Source organism: Oratosquilla oratoria, chromosome 3 (assembly GCF_046742065.1).
Source record: "Oratosquilla oratoria isolate Oo_2021 chromosome 3, ASM4674206v1, whole genome shotgun sequence".
Classification (NCBI taxonomy): domain Eukaryota; kingdom Metazoa; phylum Arthropoda; class Malacostraca; order Stomatopoda; family Squillidae; genus Oratosquilla; species Oratosquilla oratoria.
Window position 1 is genome coordinate 36,499,919 of NC_134779.1, and position 24,485 is coordinate 36,524,403.

Consider the following 24,485-nt stretch of genomic DNA (forward strand, 5'->3'; position numbering starts at 1 on the left):
CCCCCTTTTCCTAAGGAACCAATAGCCATTCGTCGTGTTTTTCTTCCTCCGTTCCAGTCCATGCTATGTGAACCTCGTCCATCAAATTGTACTTTGTATTTTTCTTAAACTTTTGACCATCGCAAAATGGTTTTTATCCAGACTCAGGGGACCCTCCGCCCTTCAGCGGGCCAAAAGGTCTCCATGAAATGAAGCCATTTAGTGTCATCTTCAGAAGTTTTGTTCTGGCTGACTTCCCAGACGATTTTATTCGGGTCAGAAGAGCTCCTGTGAGTGTGTGTGTGTGGGGGGGGGGTAATTGTCCCCCCCCCATCCCTACTCAAACAAATCAGGAAATTTATGTCCAAAGTTATTTTCACGTAATTAATATCAATTGATAATAAAGTTGATATGGTAATAATGATAATAATAAAGTTATTGTTGACGCGTTTTACAATATGGAAGACTTATAAATGCGGACAATGTTTTGTTTTATAAGAGAAAAATAGCACGGGAAACTAGATGTTACATGAAGACAAAAGGTAAATTGTGTAAGATCAGATTTACAACCCACCATTGCGTGGAAAAAGAAATCTTCAGCTGAGCAGTCGGGTTGATGCTGCAACATGACGACATAGCATAACATAACATAAAGTAACATACCATAGCATAACATAGAATGACATACCATACCATAGCATAACATAGAATAACATAACATAACATAGCATAACATAGAATAACATAACATAACATAGCATAACATAAAATAACATCGAATAATATAACATAGCACAACATAGAATAACATAACATAGCATTACATAACATAAATACTCGTAACATAGAATAACATAACATAGCACTACATACAATAACATAACAGCATTACATACCATTAAATAACATAGAACAATATAACATAGCATGATATAGAATAACATAATTCAGTTTCCACAGAAAGGATCACAAAATTGAAACTAAAAAGAAGAAAGAGACGTCTTAACAATAAAAAAGATAAAAAGAAAAAGAAGATAAACGAAGGAACATAACAAACCATCACAACGGAAAAAAATCAGCAACTAAAAAGTTATAGAATTGGAAAAAATAGCATGAAAAAGTAGATGGGTTTTGATGCTACGGATGAAGAACTACCATATATGGAATATAAAAAGAAAAAGATAGCAATGCATCTTCTACCCACCCATGCATTAGTTGTAATTATATATATATATATATATATATATATATATATATATATATATATATATATATATAAATTATATATATATATGCATATTATATATGCATACATATATATATATATATATCCATACACACATACATACATATATATATATATATATATATATATATATATGTATTTATATATATATATAATACAATATAATATAATATAATATATATAATATAATATAATATAATATAATATAATATAATATAAACAAGCACCTTCAATTCAGTAACGCACTGGTGGCCCAATCGGAAGCGTGCTGGTCTCGTATACGATTAGTCATGGGTTCGAATCCCGCACTTTTCTCCGGTTCCTGACAGGGAATGTGACCTGCCCCCCCCCCCTCCCAACAGCCCCCAAAACGCATCATAGGGCAAAGATGACGGCTTCGGCCGCAGCTACTACTCAGCGCCTCCTGGCGTAATAGACCCCTCACCTTTAATATCATGAGCAAGCACATTTCCGAAGGCAAATTTCAAAGTCAGGTCACGGGAAACAAAATACCAACATACCACCAACCATTTCCCCTTGCACAACAGCATCCCTACCAACTCTGAAATATTTCTACGGCCCCTAGGTCACCGTCAACGATCACCGGGCGGACCCATACAGAGATTGTTAGTGTTGTGTAAAGAATTAAAACAATAGAAAATTACTCTTAAATGTGCATCCACCGCAAAATATGCAATAATTAAGAAAACAAAGATTTAATACAAACAAACAAAAAAACTAAGCTCAATAAATGGTTACATTAAAATAGCATTATCAAACATTTGCCTTAAGAAATTATCATTTTCTTAAAACAGCGCACGATTTTTTTTTTTTTTTTTTTTTTTTTTTTTTTTTTTTTTTTTTGTGCAAAATTAGATGAAATCTTGAGAATGGTGTGTGGATGAGAACATATTTTGTTTACGAAAGTGAAGATATTAGTTAACGTAAATAACAAAAGATGCATATGATTGAATAAATAAAACATAATTATGAAACATTTCGGATCCCAAACCAACAAAATTAGCGAAATTCTTCTTTTCTTAATTTATCAAGAGAAAAGAATATCTTCAATGAAAAATTACCTTGGTTTGAATTTATGTAAGTAACAGATATAAATTTGAATCTAAGATGAATAACTTAGCCATGTATGAATGCAAGAATCCTACTACTGCATTTGTAGTCTCAAGTTTGATGTAATTCTTTACCACTCTCAATACATCTACGTTAACCATGGCAGTAAAATTTGTGTGTCATCTTTATAAAAAAAAATTGAAATAACCTTGACTCCTTCAGTTAAATTGATAAAATCGTCTGGACTGAGCGACAAAAAATGCACCGTTCTACCGATGGGGCTCATTTCAGAAAAGATACTAAAAACATGCAGTAACATACTTATGAAAAAAACACGCCTACAATTACCTTAGTTTAAGTGTTCTTATGAATATAATGTCGTTCAAGGATTTTTAACTGGTTATCGCAGGTATAAAAACCAAATTTCCATATACATACGAGCATGCATGTGGTACATATAACATAAATCAGATGAGTTGATAAATATGCAAAGATAACAGACTCAAAAAAATGAAAAGGGAAAATCCAGAATATAACAAATAAAACAGTGTACAGTAAGATTAGTAATATACAGGACTTATAAAACAAAAAATGAAATATCATAACTTTCGAATTCCCGTATGTAGTGTTGCGTACATGTTTCGTGCAATCGATATTTTAGGGACTTAGTGACATCCCTTTGGACCAAGCCACTCACCATTCCTTTATAATAATTAAAGACTAGTTTCCACTCAAAAAATAATGTTCATCACTTATAACTTCTATTTTCCCTCCTTTCTACTATCCTTCTTTATTTATTTTTTTTTTTTCTCTGTGGTTGTCCCCAAGAATAGAGACGCTGTTCATTTCTAACAAAATACTAAATACATGTGAACATTTGTGACACCTGTTGTACAATGTACTCTGTGTAAGATATGGAAGAGAAACATCAAAATATAGTTGTACTCTGATGCTGTGTCTACCGAGCCCAGGGGACACAAAAAGTCTCCAAATAGTAGGGGAAAAAACAGAGCCAGAGGATATTCTTTACATGCAGCAGGCGGGGCTTGTGTGTGACGTCACATCGCCTTGCCCAGATCCGAAATCACAAAGTCGACGTGACGTCATGTTGATTCCAAGGACAATTTCAGCAACTGTGATCAGACTTTGCATGATGAAGATTGTTCGCATGGATCCTGTTATTTTGAAACGAAAATCAGAGTTATTACCCTGAATGTATATGGACGGATATAAAATTACTATAAAAAATATATAAATAAGAAATAACAAGTCCAAGAAAAACAATAATGATATTCAAATGTCAAAGAAAAAAAAGGAGTAAAAATTGTATGAACTTCACCTAAAGATAAGAAAAAAATAAGAATAATATAATAGAATACAAATGGGTTAATAGACGACTACGAAGAAATCAGAACATAAATGAGATAGGCAAGCAAAATCTAAAGACAGAAAACAGCCACAGAGGCTCTATTACGTAGATCTGGCCTCTGAATTTAGCTTAAGCAACAACCACACGATAAAAGGCAAAGGTTGCGCCAGATACACATGCCATTTGGGCACAGGAATGCAAATAATACTAAACGACCCTGCCATTCGCTTACAACACAAAGCAATTGTCTCACGTTCTTGAGTTCCTGCCAACGTGAGATGTCCAGAAAGAGCTCCTGTTTGTGTTCTTTTCCACCGCCCCCGCCATTCAAAGATTATTGTTGTAAAGCCGTTGCAAAACCGGTGACGTCACGACAGCCAAGGTATATAAGCGCCAGCTCGAGCAAGTGGCGGTCAGACGGCCTACAGTTCCGCATCGCTTGCCAGCCAATCTGATCAAGAATGAAGACCTTGTTGGTGAGATTTGTCTTCTCGTTTCTTTACTACACATCAGTCCGAGTTTGATGATCATCAATTCATCATCCACTGGCATTTCGGCCAAGACGAGTCAACTGTCTAGATTGCCATGGATGCCGCTCGCATTCTTGAATTACATCACATAAATAGGATGATATCTTAGAAAATCATATCATTATCTGCCATAAGTATTCATTCATTGTGTCTTTCGTTTTGCTAACATTTTTTTTAGATTTCTAGAATGAAAGTGATTGATATGATACCTCCGACATTTATAACTTTTGAAAGTAAAAATTGTGAAGATCACTACCACTCGAATTTGAACTTTGAATTGACATGATATTACTGTATGCAGTGGCATTAACAACTTTCACCCATGGAAAGTTTATTTTCTAACACTTTTATAATTATTGTACCAAGATTCTCACTGAGAGTAGAAAAATATCGACACCGTGTGACATAATTAATTTTATCAGTGATTAGTTCTATTCTATGGTCTTTCACGTGTGTATTAAACCTTTCAAAGTTTACATCCTCATGTCCACTTTGACAGCCTACACTCGGCCATCAGGATAGGGAGCAGCAAGAGAAGAATATTATAATCTTGTGACTTGTGTCGCGCCTTCCTACTCCCCACCTCCCTCGTATCGCTGACCAACCTTCGTATACTCTCTACAGTTCCCCCACTCCCTCCACCGCTTCCATCGTTGCTTCGCATTTCCAGTTCTTCAAAACTCGTTTTGATAAGAAATACTGGACCAGACCGTTTGACGAATTTCGTAATATCTGTAGAATGGAAAATCGGTGAAATAAGTGACAATGAGAGAGAGAAAAAAAATAACGATAAATATCGTCCTTCGATCTCCAGGAAACGTTTTTATACCTCGACGACGGGAAGTTGTGACTAGTTCTTTTTTCCGCGAATCTTTAAAAAAAAAAAAAAAAAATCTAATATTCGGAGAGTAAAATTCTAAAACCTAGAAAATCTCGTGTACCAGAAATACCGTTAATATTTTGGTAAATATTCAAAGTGCGTTGTCGTCAAGAATATTGGAGATTTCTGAAAATTAGATTCAAAACAAAGAATTCTACATCCTGACGGTTCAAATCCGTTGGCGTGTAGACAATGAACAAGGATATTTTAGAATGAAAGGATTTTCGGAATTGTGAGAGAAATCTTGATATACAAATACCAAACCACGACTGTTGGTTAGTCAGTTTGAAATAACTATCGACGATGTATATTTCAAAATTAGGAAATGAGGAATGGAGATGTTTGTATTTAAACTCTTCAGTGCAGTCATACACTACGCATTTTGTTTTAGCCTACGCAAGGCGATTTTATTTGGTAGAAAGTAACGAAAATATTAAATGAGGTGACTAATAAGAACGAAAATCTTGGTTACCTGCGATCTTCATTTTCTCATAGCGAATCAACCTTGTCAGTGTATTCTCCTTTCTGTTGTGTACTTGAACCCATTTCTCAGGCTTGAAGCGCCTTCGTTCAATAATTTCCTCGTTTATTAACTGATTGGATGTTTATTTGTTATTTACCTGCATCCGGACTTAACCAAAAACTTTTTTATCGCCAAATTGGTTTGCCAATACACCCCGTTTCAGCTGTTTTATTTTCATTTTTATCAATTTATTATATTTGAAAGTGACAGGCATAGTACAACAACGCGGCTAAAATTGTCTCTACATACAGTCAACAACATGTGGATGGCCTATGTCATCTCATTTTATGCAAGTAAATCTCTATCTGTTGCATAGATTTTACAAAACACAACTCCAACCCTCTCCACAACTCCTTTCAACAAATCGCCGACCTTTTATTTACTGGGATTTTCACGTCACGCAGGTTCTCTCCGTTTTCGTTGTGGTGGCCATGTCGGCTCCTCAGGCGCCCGGTGGCGTCGGTGGAGGGCAGCCAGCAGGAGGAGCACCTAGGAGTAGGATCTACGGCCCAGGTGTCAATAACCGATTCTTCAAGCCCAACCCATTCCAGTTGCAGTATGCCCAGCAGATCGCCAATTTGGTGCCACAGGCCTTGATCGTGAGTATCGCATTTTGTTTCAATCATATTGCCATTTATTTGTATAAGACGTCATCACACACTTGCAGCCCAATTTTCGGGAAGGAAGTTGATATGCTTGAGGGGGAAAATCCTATAACATATCAAATGTCATCCTATGGTTATTTTACGGCTGTGAAAGTGCTGGAGGTGGGCAGTACCACCAATTAATTGGAGGTTGGATAAAAAATTGCCCAGTGGCCTTTACTAACGGGGCTCTGAACATATTTGTAAAGTAGTGCTTACTTGAGCACCTTGCAGGCCTATATACCTGTTCTAAGCAAGGAGGTATACTTCTTTTGAGACACGACTAACACAGTTCTTGGATTAAAATGCTTCAATGTCGTTGATTTCGTAATCCTAAGTTTCAAGACTCGAAATATCCAACGTCGTCAGAAACAAGACAATATTTGACGCCCGTTCTTTGTATTTTCATAAACAAATTTGGGAGAACACGTTTGACATCTTTCTTATATTATCTTTTCTTCCTCAACAGCGAATTAACCTCGACGGATCTATTGACATCACCGACCAATATGGACGTAAGGCCGATGTGGTTGATCAGTTCGGTCGCGAGTTGACTGACTTAATCGATTAACACGACGTATGATTCATCGGTTCGACGGCGGCAAGGCTGTATCCATGAGCGCCCGGGGCGGGTGGCATGGAGAAGAGAAATGCGGAACGACAACATAAAAAATAGGCGGAGATGTCAAGACGACGGCGATGCATAACAAACGCTACCGAGCTGTCTCTGTGTTTTCAAAGGCTTTATTGGTACCTGATTCTGTTAGTTGTTCTTGTTGTAGCTACTACAGGTTTTGTGCAAGCACGGCAAGTACATGTGACCAACCAAAGTCATGCAGGATCTGGTTGCTACAAGCCAAGAACTCGGAGACTGGCGGGAGCCTGTGCCACGAGCCGTTCCCTTCTAATTTATAACATTTCATTCGAAAACTGTCTGAACGAACTGCATATATTGAGCAATAACAATAAAATTATTCAATCTTATTTCCACCGAAGAATTACCCTTCATATCTATACTACAAAGTAAACTGAACATACGCAATAAGATAAAAAAAAAATCTGGGCACTTGACTTGATATATATATATATATATATATATGTACTTATATATATATATATATAATTGATCACTCGTACCCACAAAAATAAGTTTGACCTGGCAAAAATAGTCCCATACTAGATTGATTAAACAAGACAGATTTTAGGTACAAAGTGAATGATGGCAAAGAAAGACATACATATATATATATATCCCAAAGGTTTCCGCCCCCCCCCCTTACACGGGAGATATCCAAAAGACAGAGGCATAGAAACCACTCCCACCCACTCCATCCCCTACATACTCCATTCCCCTTTACCCTCTTCCCTCCCTCTTATCTTGGCACCTCCTGAATGACGGGTCATCCCTGCATCTTGTCCACTGCCCTGGGACAGAAGCTTCATTACATCGGCGGCCCCCCCTCCCTCTCCGTCCCCTCATGCAGAAGAGGAGAAACCCCTTCGGGCTGCGTCAATTTATTTCTCATACATACTCCCTCACCCCTCCATCCCCAACCCACTCTCCCTTGTGCATCACAGCATCATCCATACACAACTATTCTCCATTCACCCCTATCTTCTGTCTTCTCCCGTCCTTCCTCAACAGATATTCCCCTTTTTCCTAATGCCCCTTTTACCCCATCCATCTCATCCTAGATCGACCCCTCATGTTCACTTCTTCCACCCCTGCCTTCCACACACCTTTTACTAGTCTTTCTTCATTAATTCTACAAAGGATTACAAAGGCGGAGCATGCCAACAGGAGACCTTTTGGTCCATATCTAGGTCGGATGCGAAAAGAATAATAATGATAAATGAATAAATAAAAAATATAATAACGTAAATAATAATGAATGAATAAAACAAATGCATAGGTATAGTTAAATAATAAACAAACATGTAAATAGTAAATAATAATAAATTGACATATAACTAATAATAAAGGAGAATCAAGCAATAATAATAAACAAACAGACAAATGATAACAAAACAAATAAACAAACACTGTAAAATAAAGGACAGTCATTATAGCATCTTGCTTAGGTACTTATCTAAATGATTATTAAATCTGCCTCTGCAGGAAGGTTATTCCATTCATTAACTACACGGTTGGCGAAGTTGTTTCTACCTACTTCCAAATTAAATCTATTTCCGGACAGTTTGAGACCATTGTTTCTTGTCTGGTTCTCATTCAGTGTGAAAATTTGGTCATTTTTTATGTTGTCAATTTCCTTTAGGATTTTAAAGACCTGTATCAAGTCACCTTTGAATCTACGCTTTTTTTTTTTTTTTTTTTAAGGAAAAACAGATTCATATGTTTTAGTCGATTTTCGTATGATTTATTTTTTATATTTGGAACCAGTTTTGTGGCTCTCCGTTGTACTTTTTTCCAATTTGTCAATGTCTTTAATGAGATTCGGTGACCATACAGAAACAGCATATTACAAATGTGGATGAACTAACGATTTATATAGTTTGTTTATGAGTGATGGACTTTTTTAGTCAAAAGATCGCGCAATCAGCCCTAGAATCTTATTTGCTTTTTCAGAGGCTGAAATACACTGCTTAGATGTGTCCAAACTATCCTAATACTTTTTCATCGATCCTATCTCCCAACTCCCTTTCCAACCCTGTTCTCCTCCTCACCTCCTCATTTCTCACTCTATCTAGCCTAGTAACCCCTATCATACTTCTCAGGCATTTCATCTCAAACACATTCAAACTCCTCTCTTCCTCTCTTATGTTCCATGTTTCTTCCCCGTACAGTGCTGTTGTCACAATCACTCCTTCATACAATCTCCTCTTAGCATCCATTCACAATTTTTTTTTCTCATTACACTTTTTAATCCCCCAAGGCGTTTACTCGCTTCTCTCAATCTACATTCTACCTCCACCCACCCCTCCTCCCTTTCCTGCCACATTCACACTCAAGTATCTAAAACTATCCACTTCCTCCAGTCTCCCCTTTACTCACTTCCAGTCTGCTGCCACTTTCTCCCTTTGTACACCTCATCACCTTACTTTTACCCACATTTATCTACAACAAAGAAATACACAGCGGCGGCGCCAGGAATTTTTAGTTGGGGAGGCTAAGGGGGGGCTGAGCAAATTTTTTGGGGGGCTGAGCAAATTTTTTGGGGGGCTAATAGTAATATGATAATACACATATATTATCCTAATTTCAGAAGGGGAGGGGGTTAATGGTTGCGCTAGCACTGATGGCTGACAAATCTTTAGCCCTGGCAATTAAAGATTCCACTTAATAAAATTATTTCAATAAGTGTTTTAAATTTTCAATTTGCTCATTTCAGTTGGGGGGGCTAATGGCCACTTTTTTGGGGTGGCTAAAGCCCCCCCAAGCCCCCCCTGGCGCCGCCACTGGAAATACACACACACTATTTTTTATCTACTGGATGGAGCCTGCGGGCTCGCTGAAAGGGAAAGCCAATGGAAAAACTCGCTCATCTCTATAGAAGTCAGTGGAAAAACCTACAGCGACCTTCTTGATTTATCATAAAGTTAAGATAACAATACTGTCAATGAATGCTATAATTAATGCATTATTCACTGACCATCAGCGTTAATGTAATATGTTGGGATACGCACACTAGTGAGAATGTGCATGGGGGACAGACATGACGCAGCATAAGCGCTACCACAGAAAACTGATTCATCGACAATTGAGGAGAAACTTTAATAAATCATAAGGGCAACATATACAAGATTTTATATATTTTGTGTCCTATTTCAGTCACTTAATAAGTTATTTTCTCATTAATTAATTTATCTTTAGCTTATAGTATCTTTTGGGGTAGAAAGTAAAGGATTAATATTTATGAAACATTGACATTTTAGTGGATTTTATAAAGGACTTATGGAGTTGGTGGTCAAGAGTTAATTTATGGAAATTTTAGGAATCAAAGAAAATGTGCTTTCTTTTACGTTCCAATTTCGCCGAGGTCTATATTCATTTCTATCGTCATATTGTTTGCAAAAATGTATGGAATAGCATTATAAGTATATTCATTACAATTGTATTTTCTTAAATAAAGAGAATTTACAGGAATGTATATGGAAAACTCAAGTGAAGCAGGTTTGAAAGAAAAAATGCAACTAAATGTTAGTCGCAATAAAAGTATGTTAGTGAACTCGCCAACTTTACTGTGTTCGAAATTCCAGTAAGTTACCGCTTATGTAATTTAAGTATTCAATATTTCCGCTATCCATCCTGTAAAAATTATTGTGATTTGTTTGGGCAAGTATCGTGTGCAAGATGCAGAACAACCATGTAGTAAATGCCAAAGTGTCCTGCAACAAGAAAAGGCCAGTGTTTTGTCGTCCCAAGAGAGGATGCCAAACATCCAGATATACTATTTTTGTACAACATTAATAGTAAGTTAAATCTTGACTATTTGCTATGATATCCAGATCACTTTTTTTTTTTTTTTTACAACAAACGTGTTAAGTAAGGAAGGATGCAGATTATCACTGTATTGACTTATTTTCCATATATTAACTAACGTAGATATGTGCCGTAGAGTGCAAATATAATAATGTATAGAAGTATAATTATGTGCAATATATGTGGAGAATATTATGACTTCCAACAGATTTCCCATCTCTTTTAATACGAATGTTGACGGTATAAGTTAATCTAGGTGACCGTCCCACCGAGTTAATACTGGGATACTCTGCGTGAACTTTGTATACAGTACAACTTTCAACACTCCAAAACTACGTACCTGTGAACAGCAGGGAACTCATCCAAGGTCTAAATATACAGGTCAGACCGTTGGAATTCTTCTGCTCAGCTTCTGACGTCATTTGGCTGAGTCCATTTTCTCTTTGTGATACACTGAAGAAAACTGTGAAACGCCAAGGAAGACAGGAACTATAATATTTTATATATTATATATATATATATATATTATATATCATATATATTATATATTCATATATATAGACAGGAACTATAATATTTTATATATATTTATATATATATTTTATATAATATTTGTCAGAATATAACTAATTGCGTGGAGCAGTGCGAGCGAAGGCAACGTCATTTTTAAACGACGGACCAGCTTCAACTGACAGCTATAGGACCCGCTAACCCCACTTTGAGCAGCCAGGTGACGTTCACGGGCCCGCTGCGCCAACTCCCTCGAAATTCGGTCGGAAGTGGTTAGACCTTATATTCTTAGATCTTGAACCCATCGAACCCTGAAACGTATAATGGCATCACAAAGCATCATGTATCTTTATGAATATGTAATTATTTCCATTATTCATATTGGTTTGAATATTTCATTGAACTAAATTTGTGACTTACCGTGGCCTTGGGGCCACTTGGAAATCTTCTTCGTCTTGTTCTGGTTAATGACGGTGATGTGCGTAACGAACTTTGGGCGTGGCATGGAGGGTGGGTATGGGGATGGGAAAGGATATAGGTATGCTGAGGGGAAATGGTTCTCTCACAGAATCCCCTCACTGGTTTAAGACACGCTTCGTCGTATATGCACTTCACACATGATTTATATGAGGTCTGTGATTGGGGTGAATTCATATCATCCCCTAGTCACTAATCACTAACACTTTGGTCAATTACATTTCTTGTCTCAGACTTGTCTTGTCCTCAACTTGAACTCAACCACGCCAACACTGCCTGTTTTGGCGCCAGAGGGGCCTCCTTGGTGCCGAACGCCTAGTGACCTTTGGCCTCTCGTTGCCAAGGGTCTATGGGAAGTACAACTTCACCTTAACTGAAGTGAAAATGTTGCACGATACATATATTATATGATCCCCATGCATAGGAACTATAGATGGGTAATACACCAGAACCAATACTCAAGACGGAGAAGACACCAAGTGGTAAATAAAATGATTAATAATGAAAATGACATATCGGTAACTCGACATTCCTGAGAGGGGTTAGAACAACCGGCTTGTGGTAACTAAGGGGTGTCGAGTCCTTACAAAATGCTTTATATAATATTTTCGTATATAGAAACAAAAATGATAGGCCACTCTATCTAAATAGAAAAAGTAATACTGTATAATCTGTTATGCATGCTTTCATATACTAAGTCTCTAGAATACCAATTTCATACAGCTTGATATGCTTAATTGCTGTATTTCAATCTTAATCCTAATTCTACAGCTATCAATTCACTAAATTAACTGAGGCCGAAACCACAGATGTCTATATGAATATGTAATAATAGTCTATTTACTCTAAAAAATGCCTCTGTCGGGATTTATTCCCGACAATATTTACGCCACGGTCATGTATGTGGACCACTTACTAACGAAACGACAAATTTATTGTGAGACAGTAGATGGCAAAGTAAGCAAAATATTAATAAAACTAAATTAATGCAGTTTAATTAAATTAATTAACAAAAAGGTGAATTCATATTAAATTGATAGACCCAACTAAACGAAATGTATCATAATGTAAAATTAGATTGTGCAGTTTAATCACATCAATTAACATAAAAGTAAATTAAATTAGAAAAACAATGCAACGAATACACCAAAAATATATTGAGATAGCAAAAGGTGAAGTGAAATCATTTTAGCGTGTTAATATAAAAATGAATGAACGATTGAACTTTTCGAAAACCTGAAAATTAAAAAAAAATGTTGGGGTCAAATAGGATTCTCAAACTGGATATTGAAAATTTAATGAGAAGAATGACCTGATAGAATACACCAAATGTTCAGAGGAAGAGAAGGTGTCGTTGGACTGGGAAAAATGCCAATGTGGTTCCAATATTCAAAAAGAGCGAAAGAAGGAGGATGCGTTGAACTGTAGACTGGTAAATGTGGGATGGAAGTAGTTTTGGATACTTGGAATAGGCTTCCTCGTAGTATAATTAGTGCGCAAACAACGAATTTTTGATAATAGGCAGAACAGACATATGCAAGACATAAAAGATGGAAGGGTAGGTGGAAAATAAACATATAACTTAGAATTAAAAAAAAGGGGGGGAGAGAAAAAAGAAAAGAGAGAGGGAGAGAAAATAGAATATTTAACCCGAGGATTAAGAACCACGGTTCTAGTTAGGTACAGTGACGTTGTGTACTTGAGTGGGCACACTACCTCCATGCCACGTCACGCATGACGTCATGCAAAGACGGACAAGGCATACATTGCTGTCGCCAGATGATGCCCTGAATCTTTATTTCCAAATCTATACTGCCTTCTCTCCCTCATTCCCTCCCTCTCTCTTCTTCCACCACTCCCTCTCTCCCTCCCTTCCTCCCTCAATTGGGTCTCGATCCATCGCTTGATTCTGGCTTCTCCTCCTCCCTTGTGCTGCTTCTATGCAAATTTATTTAGTTATTTAATCATTCCTCTTTTGCCCAGCTCCTCCTCCTCCTCCTCCTCCTCCTCCTCCCCTCCTTCTCTTCATCCTCCTCAATGCCTTCCATCTATCTCAGTCTGGGATCAAAATTGCGTTTTGCAATTTTCTGATTACTGTCTATCTATGGTTGCCAACCGTCCTTTATTTCAAAGGACAGTCCTTTATTCAGCTCTATTTGTCCTTGTCCTTTATTGAGATTTGAAATGACACTATTTGTCCTTTATTTTGAAGTCGTTTACTTCTTGTAAGAGTGCAGACTGTCAACTCTGCATTCTGCACAATACCAGACGCTCATTTTATGTATAACTCAATTTTCCATTAAAAAAAAAGGCACTTATTTTGGGAAAACCAGAAAATCGTAAACTATGTTACTAAATATGAGAACCACCACAAAGAAAAAAGAAAAGAAAAATAATAGAGAAAGAAAGGTACCGTTGGACGTTTGGAAAGGCAATACTTCCGCCTATCAACTGAACTCACGAAAAACCAAAAGAAATATGGCGTATTATACAAAAATGTACGGATGAGACCCTAGAAGAACAGTGAAATCTATGTGAGAAAACTTGTAATAGTAGTGCCAATATTTCATGTTATTAACAGATATTTGGAAAAACAGAATAGCTTTCGATGAAATTCAACATTCGGCAAATTATCAAACCTAAGCTTCGTAGGCCATTCATTTCCCAGTTTCAGAAATTTGTAGTAGTAGAACATTTGAAGCTAGAAGGAAAGCTTAATGATGGATGAACTTTTTGATGAAGTAGTATTAATTCAAAGAAACTTCGACACTATCAAAAGCTCTGAACTCTTCATAAGCTCAAAAATAACAACCAGGAAGTGGTATTTTATTTTGAAATCTATGGACTTTAAATGTATCAATTCCTGAAACATCATCTTATTGTGAGAGAGTTTTTAGTTTAATGTCATCTAAGTGGAGAGATGAAAGGAACTGATGCTCTGTTAAATTAATTAAGAATTAACTTCTCATACATTTGAACATAAAAGATAGTTATTTGGAATTCGCTAAAAACAGCAAAGATTATACAATTTTTCTGAAGGCAGCAAAAAGCCAGGGCAAATATTGTTTTAAAGATTAGAATCCTTTGATCAAGGTAAAATAAATGCCTTCTCATTCTTGTTTTTGTATTTTCATGTAGCGAAGAGAAATGTAATTTTGAGCTGCATTTAATATTGGCATCTATTATGATCTATAGCCACTTAAATAAATATCAATAAAGCTTTATTGTAGCTGGACAGAGTTGGCAACCCTATATCTATCTATATACCATTTCCCCCCTTGTAAGGGAGGTAGCCAAGTTAGAAGGCACGCACCCACTCCCACTTCCATCCACCACCCTTGCCTCCCTGTCATCTTGGTTCCTCCTGGATGATCGGTCATCCACCCCGCCTATTCCCCTGGGTCAGAAGCAAGGTATATAAGTGCCAGCACGAGCAAATGGCGGTCAGACGGCCTTCAGTTCCGCATCGCTTGCCAGCCAATCCGATCAAGAATGAAGACTTTGTTGGTGAGATTTGTCTTCTCGTTTCTTTACTACACATCAGTCCGAGTTTGACGATCATCAAGTCATCATCCACTGGCATTTCGATCAAGACGAGTCAACTGGTTAGATTGCCATGGATGCCGCTCGCATTCTTGAATTACATCACATAAATAGGATAATATCTAAGGAAATCATGTCATCTCTATCTGCCATAAGTACTCAGTTATTGTGTCTTTCGTTTTGCTAACATTTTTTTAGATTTCTAGAATGGAAGTGATTGATATGATACCTTCAACATTTTTAACTTTTGAAAGTAAAATTCTGAAACATAGAAAATCCCGTATACCAGAAACATTGCCAATATTTTGGTAAATTTTCAAAATGCGTTTTCGTCGAGAATATTGGAGATTTCTGAATATTAGATTCAAAACAAAGAATTCTACATCCTGACGATTCAAATCCGTTGGCATGTAGACAATGAACAAGTATGTTTTAGAATGAAAGGATTTTCGGAATTGTGGGAGAAATCTTGATGTACAAATGCCAAGCCACGACTGGTGGTCAGTCAGTTTGAAATTAATGTCGACGATGTATATTTCAAAATAAGGAATTAAGGAATGGAGATGTTTGTATCTAAACTCGTCAATGCAGTCACACTGTATATTTTGTTTTGGCCTACGCAAGGCGATTTTATTTGGTAGAAAGTAACTTGAAAAGATTAAATGAGGTGACCAATAAGAATGAAAATCTTGAATACCTGCGATCTTCATTTTCTCATAGCGATTCAACTTTGATAGTGTACTCTACTTTCTTTTGCATATTTGAACCCAATTCTCAGAATTGCAACGCCTTCATTTAGTAATTTGACTAATTTCCTCGTTTATTAACTGTTAGGATATTTATTTGTGTTATTTACCCTGCATTCGGACTTAACCAAAACCTCTTCTGCCGCCACATGTGATTGCCAGTACACCCCGTTTCATCTGTTTTATTTTCATTTTTATTTAGTCATTATACCTGACAGTGACAGGCAGAGTATAATCACGAGGCCAAAATCTATGCATTTACATACAGTCAACAATATTCACCAAAGCGTAGATGGCCTATGTCATCTCATTTTATGCAAGTGAATCTCTATCTGTTGCATGGACTTTACAGAACACAACTCCAACCCTCTCCACAACTCCTTTCAGCAAATGGCCGACCTTTTATTTACTGAGATTTTCACGTCACGCAGGTTCTCTCCGTTTTCGTTGTGGTGGCCATGTCGGCTCCTCAGACGCTCACTGGCGTCGGAGGAAAGCAGACGGTGGGAGGAACCGCCTGGAGCAGAATCTACGGCCCGGGTGTCAATAACCAATTCTCCCCCCACAACCCATTCGAGTTGCAGTATGCCCAGCAGATCGCCAATTTGGTGCCTCAGCAGACCGCGATCGTGAGTATCGCATCTCGTTGTCATTTGTTTTGTATAAGGCATTATCACACTGTTATAGCATATTTACAGCGCGGGATCAGCTGAACAATAATTGTCACCCCAGACTTCGACAGGGTGATAATTCTTCAGGTGGGCTATTCTGGGGCGACAATTCTTCAGGTGAGCTATTCTGGTGCAACAATTCTTCAGGTGGGCTATCCTAGGGTGACGATTCCTAAATTAACCTAACCTAATCTTACCTAATTTAACCTTACCTAACCTCACCTCACCTAACCTAATCTAAATGGGGTGACGATTCTTTAGGTGTTTTTGGTTGGAATGACAATTCTTCACCTGGGCTATCCCAGGGTGACGAATTTTCACGTGGACGTTCTGGGGTGACGGTAAAAGTGATGGAGGTGGGCAGTAACACCGATTAATTGGAGGTTGGATGAAAAAGAGCCCAGTGGCCTTTACTGATGGGCCTCTGAACATATTTGTAAAATAGTGCTTACTTGGGCACCTTGCAGTCACGACTAACACAGTTCTTGGATTAAATTGCTTCGGTGTCGTTCATTTCGTAATTCGAGTTTTAAAGACTCGAAATATCCAACGTAGTCAGAAACAAATTTGGGATAACACATTTGTCGTCTTCCTCATATTTTCTTTTCTTCCTTCACAGCGAATTAACCTCGACGGATCTATTGACATCACCGACCGGTATGGACGTGAAGCCAATGTGATTGATCAGTTCGGTCGCGACTTGACTGAATTAATCAATTAACACGACGTATGATTCATCGGTTCGACGGCGGCAAGGCTGTATCCATGAGCGCCCGCGCCGGGTGGCATGGAGAGGGAAATACGGAACGACGACGACTCATCACAATAGATGAAAACGAAAAAACGTAGAGACTGAGGAACTTCACACCAGGCTTAATGACCCCTTTATGGGAAGACGACAACAACATAAAAAAAAGGCGGAGTTGTCAAGACGACGGCGATTCATAACAGACGCTACCGAGCTGTATCTGTGTTTTCAAAGGCTATATTGGTACATGATACTGTTAGATGTTCTAGTTGTAGCTACTACAGGTTGTGTGCAACCACGGCGAGCACATGTCACCAACTAAAGTCATGCAGCATCTGGTTGCTGCAAAACAGGAACTCTGAGACTGGCGGGAGACTGTGCCACGAGCCGTTCCCTTCTAATTCATAACATTTCATTCGAAAAATATCAGAACGACCTGCACATATTGAGCAACATCAATAAAATTATTCAACCTTATTTCCAGCGAATAATTACCCTTTATATATGTACTACAAAGTAAACTGTACATACGCAGGAAGATAAAAAAAAAATATGGGCACTTAACTTCAATATATATATATTTATATATATGTATATGTATATATATATATATATATATATATATATATATATACGTGTTTGTGTGTGTGTGTGTGTGTGTGTGTGTGTGTATATATATATATATATATGTATATATATATATATATATATATATATATATATATATATATAATGGACCACTCATACCCACAAAGATAAGTTAGACTTGGCCAAAATAGTCACAGCTTAGATTGAATAAATAAGAGAGAATTTAGGTACTAAGTGAATGGTGGCAAAGAAATATATATATATATATACCAAAGTTTTCCCCCCTTACAAGGGAGGTATCCAAAAGGCAAAAGCATAGAAACCACTGCCACCCATTCCATCCCCTACATGCTCCACTTTCCTCTACCATCTTCCCTCCCTCTTATCTTGGCACCTCCTGGATGACTGGTCATCCCTGCATCTTGTCCATTGCCCTGGGTCAGAAGCAGTGTCGCAAGACACATCACATCCAAAGCAAGGCCGCTTCATTACATCGGCGACCCCCCCCCCTCTCCGTCCCCTCATGCAAAAAAAGGAGAAAACGGGGAGAAAACCCTTCGGGCTGCCTTAATTTATTTCTTATACATACTCCCTCACCCCTCCATTCCCCACCCATTCTCCCTCGTGCATCACAGCATCACCCATCCACAACCATTCTCCATCACCCCTATCTTCTGTCTTCTCCCGTCCTTCCTCAACAGACATTCCCCTCTTTCCTAATGCCCCTTTTACCCCATCCATCCATCTCATCCTAGATCTACACCCTCATGTTCATTCCTTCCACACATCCTTTACTAGTCTTTCTTCATTTATTCTACAAAGGATTACAAAGGCGGAGCATGCCGACAGGAGACCTTTTGGTCCATATCTAGGTCGGATGCGAAAAAAATAATAATGATAAATAAATAAATGAATAAATAAAAAATATAATAATGTAAATAATAGTAAATAGAATAAATAGATAAATGCATAGGTATAGTAAAGTAATAAACAAACATGTAAATAGTAAATAATAATAAATTGACATACAAGTAATAATAGATTAGAATCAAGCAAATAATAATAAACAGACAAATGATGACAAACCAAATGTACAAATACTATAAGATAAAGGACAGTCATTACAGCATCTTGCTTAGGTACTTATCTAAATGATTATTAAAGCTTCGAACTGAACTACTGCCTCTGCAGGAAGTTTATTCCATTCATTAACTACACGGTTGGCGAAATTATTTTACCCACTTCCTAAGTAAATCTAATTCCTGACAGTTTGAGACCATTATTTCTGGTCTTGTTCTCATTCAGTATGAAAATTTTGTCACTTTTTATGTCAATTCCCTTTAGAATTTGAAAGACCTATATCAAGTCTCCTCTGAGTCTATGCTGTTTTAGGAAAAACAGATTCATATGTTTTAGTCGATTTTCGTATGATTTATTTTTTATATTTGGAACCAGTTTTGTGGCTCTCCGTTGTACTTTTTCCAATCTGTCAATGTCTTTAATGAGATTCGGTTACCATACAGAAACAGCATATTACAAATGTGGATGAACTAACTATTTATATAGTTTGTTTATGAGTGATGGACTTTTCGAGTCAAAAGATCGCGCAATCAATCCTAAAATCTTATTTGTTTTCTCAGAGGCTGAAATACACTGCTTAGATGTATCCAAACCATCCCAATACTCTTTCATCCACCCTATCTCCCAACTCCCTTTCCAACCCTGTTCTCCTCCTCACCTCCTCATTTCTCACTCCATCTAACCTAGTAACACCTATCATACTTCTCAGGCATTTCATCTCAAACACATTCAAACTCCTTCTCTCTTCCTCTCTTATGTTCCATTTTTCTTCCCCGCACAGTGCTGTTGTCACAATCACTCCTTCATACAATCTCCTCTTAGCATCCATTCACAAATTTCTATTTCTTATTACACTTTTTAATCCCCCAAGGCATTTATTCGCTTCTCTCAATCTACATTCTACATCCAACCCCACTCCTCCCTTTCCTGCCACATTCGCACCCAAGTATCTAAAACTATCCACTTCCTCCAGTCTCTCCCCTTAATACTCACTTCCAGTCTGCTGCCATTTTCTCCCCTTGTGCATCTCATCACCTTACTTTTATTCACATTTATCTTCAACAAAGAAATACACACACACTATTTTTTATCTACTGGATGGAGCTTGCGGGCTCGCTGAAAAGGAAAGCCACCGGAAAAACTCGCTCATCTCTATAGAAGTCAGCGGAAAAACCTACGGCGGCCATCTTGATTTATCATAAAGTTAAGATAACAATACTGTCAATGAATGCTATAATTAATGCATTCATCACTGACCTCTATATCGGCGTTAGAATGATAATATGTTAGGATACGCACACTATTGGGAACAGTGGCGGATCCAGGATAAAAATTTGGGGGTGGCTAACCTGAATTCCTTCCTCTGAGTAGTCTGATGTATCAGAAGTCTGAGGTATACTTAACTTAATAATGTTTTTAGATTTTTCTGTATTTTAGACATATATAATAGCATGTATATTCGTTTTATATTGTTACACGCTTGTGCTAGTCTGTGATAAGGCACTGGCACGCGTATACTCTCGCATAGAGAGAAATTATTGCAGGATCCGTTTGTAGTGTTAGTGCACATGGACTCATGGAAGTAATAAAAAATAAAAGTAGCTTTAAGAAACGTGTATGAACTTCTGAACCTGTTAATAAAAGTATCTAAATTACATTAATAACACACAGCATTGTTCATGGGATCTCACACGAACATCTACCTCCTGTTTTTTTGGGCAAATACATTGATTACACTGTCTATTTCAATATTTATTTCATTGTGAACGCCGAGTAGCGCCAGGCCGTTGAGGCGATCTTGACCCATAGTATTCCTTAGGTAGATCTTCAGTCGCTTCAGGGTTGAAAATGAACGCTCGGCCTCTGCGTTCGAGACTGGGAGCGTGATCAAAACTCGGAGGAGTTTGGCCAGGTTCGGATACATTTGGGTCTGGACGTGGACAAGGGCATCTCCAATGGATTCGAACTTCATTGTTGTTGAATACCAGCGCTCTGCTTCCGCCTTCACGAGGCTCAAGGTCTCGATGTCAGCCTCATAAACCTTTGCCGCTTCCAGTACAGCAGCAACATCTCCGTCAGCGCTGCTGAGCAGATTCTTGATACTGAAGCCAACAGGAATAGTATCATTCCCGAACCGGGTCTGCAGCTCAGTCAATACATGGTCGAGGAATGGGACATATACAGATCTTCGGTAATACTCCTCAGCTTCTGGAAGGGTAAATTCGCTCGCTGCGTTTGGCGCTTGCAAACTCAAGGTACAGGAATGGTGTCGTGTGATGAACCGCTCTCCTGGAGGAGCCCCTCTGCCTTCTTGAAGATGTTCTGGAAGCTGGTCAGTGCACCTTCCCGGGTCTTGTTTAGATGCGTCACCACATCACCAATCCTAGCATACGCTGAGACTAGATCGACCATAGGGGACTGCAGGGCTCGGCTCGGCTCCACAGTGTGAGCAAGCACAGACTCAGCGACGGCGAGACCAATCAGAAAGCGCGGCTCTCGGATTGCTATTAGTAGTAGTCCCGCCGTCGCGTCCGAGTTGCTCTCGTTCTCCAGAAAGACGGCAATAACTGGCAGGAATTCCATAAACACAATGACTGAGTCGTGTCGCTCAACCCATCTAATAGCGCAGAGGCTGACCAGAAAGTACTAAAATCGATTAAATGACATCCTTACAATGATTCATGGAAGAACAAATTTGGGGGGGGGGCTTCAGCCCCCTCAGCCCCCCCCCCTGGATCCGCGCCTGCACTGTACTGATTTATTTTCCATATATCAACAAAAGTAGATTTGTATTGTAGATTGCCTACGATAAGCCGTAGACCGCACATATAACGTATAGAAGTATAGCGACGTGGAGTATTTAGACCACGACCGTATTTATAGACCACTTACTTACGAAACGCCAAAATTATTGTGAGACAGCAGAGGTCAAAGTAAAGAAAATGGTAATAAAAGTAAATTATTGCAGTTTAATGCAATTAATTAACAAAAAGGTGAATCAAAATTAAATTGGTACACCAAGGTAAACGAAATGATCGTAATGTAAAATTAAGTTGTGTAGTTTAATTATATCAGTTGATATAAAAGTAAATCAAATTAGAAATAATATGAATACACCAAAATTAATTTTATATAGCAAAATGTGAAGTAAGATAATTTTAACATCGTAACATAAAAACGGATAAACGATTAATCTTTTCGAAAACCTTAAAATGGAAAAAATATTGGAGTCAAATAGGATTTTTAAACTGGATACTGAAATTTTGCTGAGAAGAATGACCAGATAGAATACACCAAATGTTTACATGTTCAGAGGAAGAGGTGTCGTTGGACTGGGAAAAGTGCCAATGTGGTTCCAATATTCAAAATAGAGGGAAGGAAGGAGGATGCGTTCAACTGTAGACTGGTAAATGTGGGTTGGAAGTAGTTTTGGATACTTGGAATAGTCTTCCTCGTAGTATAATTAGTATGCAAACAACGATTTTTTAGTTATAGCCAGAATTAACATATGCAATAAATGAGAGCTGGAAGAGGCGGCTGGACAATAAACATATAATTTAGAATTAAAAAAAGGGGAGAGAGAATTAAAGGGAAAAGGAAAAGAAAGAAAAGAGAATATTTAACCCAAGGAACCACGGTTTTAGTTGGGTACAGTGACGTTGTGTACTTGAGTGGGCACACTACCTCCATGCCACGTCACGCATGACGTCATGCAAAGACGGACAAGGCATACATTGCTGTCGCCAGATGATGCCCTGAATCTTTATTTCCAAATCTATACTCCCTCCTCTCCCTCATTCCCTCCCTACCCTCCCTCTCTCTTCTTCCACCACTCCCTCTCTCCCTTCCTCCCTCAATTGGGTCTCGATCCATCGCTTGATTCTGGCTTCTCCTCCTCTCCTGTGCTGTTTCTGTGCAAGTTTATTTAGTTATTTAATCATTCCTCTTTTGCCCAGCTCCTCCTCCTCTCCTTCTCTTCCTCCTCAACGCTGTCCATTTATCTCAGTCTGTAATCAAAACTGCGTTTTGCAATTTTCTTATTACTATCTATCTATACACCATTTCCCCCTTGTAAGAGAGGTAGCCAAGTCAGAAGGCAGGCACCCACTCCCACCCATTCCACTCCCATCCACCACCCTTTCCTCATGCATAAAAAGAGAAGACGGGGAGAAATACCTTCGGACTGTCAAAATGTAATTCATACATAATCACTCCCCCCACACACACACACATCCCCCACACCCTCCCTACCTTGCATCACAGTATCATCTATACACAACCATTCTCTACTCACCCCTATCTCCTCTCTTCTCCCTCCCTTGCTCAACAGACAATCCCCTCTTGCTCAACGTCCCTTCCATCTATCTCATCCTCGGGCGTCCCCTCAAGTTCACTCCCCCCACCTGTGCCTTCCACACTTCTTTTACTAATCTTTCTTCACTCGTTCTTTCCATTTGTCCAAGGGAATGGGAAGATTCCCTGGTTACTATTTTATCTAATTCATGTTATTTTGTGTTCTTTCGTACACCTGAAGTGGTTGATATATCAAAATTACAAGACATAGGGATTACTGTATTGATTACTGGATTACTGGTATTGATAATAATCAGAAACCCTCATCAGCTCTAGATTGGAATATGCAGCAACTGCACAAAGTGAAAGAATGAAGATCGAGAGAATAATAAGAGAATAAAATTATCCACAACATTGATTAGATAATTCATACGAGGAGAAACTACAGAAAGGAGGGGAACTTCATGGCGGTGTTCATATCACTAAAAGGGGTGTACAAAATTGACAGAGTAGATCTGATTTGAGATAAGAGAACACAATGTCAAGGGAATAAGTTAAAATTAACATGTTTGAAGAATATGTAAAAATATTTTTCCATATTGATTGATAAATTACGACAATAGTCTTAAACCCTAGATGATTTAGCCCAAACTAGATCCATACATGTATTCATAACGAGGTAAGATAGCTAGAGGATTAGAGACAGAGTCTAACGAGCGTAGCTCACTTCCTGTATATGATAACCATATGCAATTAAACAATTTAAACTTTTAACGCAAATATTTTAACACGTAAAAAATGGAAACTTTAACCGGTGTTTTTCAGTTCAAGGAAATTGTAGGAGGAACCATAGAAACTATATATTAAATGTAGACAAAGATACGATGATTAATTTAAGTTTAAGAATAAGTGCAAACGGAAATACGATACTGTCTCCACTACAATTATTTGATATTTGGCCTTCCTGATTATTCTCACCAGAGTTTCGAGCAGCGACTTTTTTCACCAAGTCGAACATATGGAATGATGTATTATCAACATATAAATATCAAATACATCTGATCATCTTCTTTGGAATTCATATCGTTTATTTTGATAATTAATTTGTCTCTAAATTTTATCATGTAAACAGAAATATTAATTCCA

At 37.9% G+C, this 24,485-nt stretch overlaps 1 protein-coding gene across 1 annotated transcript in view; it reads left to right on the forward strand.

The window, feature by feature from the left end:
* Positions 1-7,226, forward strand: part of LOC143021507 (uncharacterized) — a 141,158-nt gene extending 133,932 nt beyond the window's left edge. The window contains exons 2-3 of the mRNA XM_076179085.1: positions 6,003-6,197; positions 6,712-7,226. Coding sequence (XP_076035200.1) covers positions 6,003-6,197; positions 6,712-6,813 — 297 coding nt within the window. The 3' untranslated portion in view covers positions 6,814-7,226. The remainder of the gene's footprint in view (positions 1-6,002; positions 6,198-6,711) is intronic.
* Positions 7,227-24,485: the final 17,259 nt, after the last annotated feature.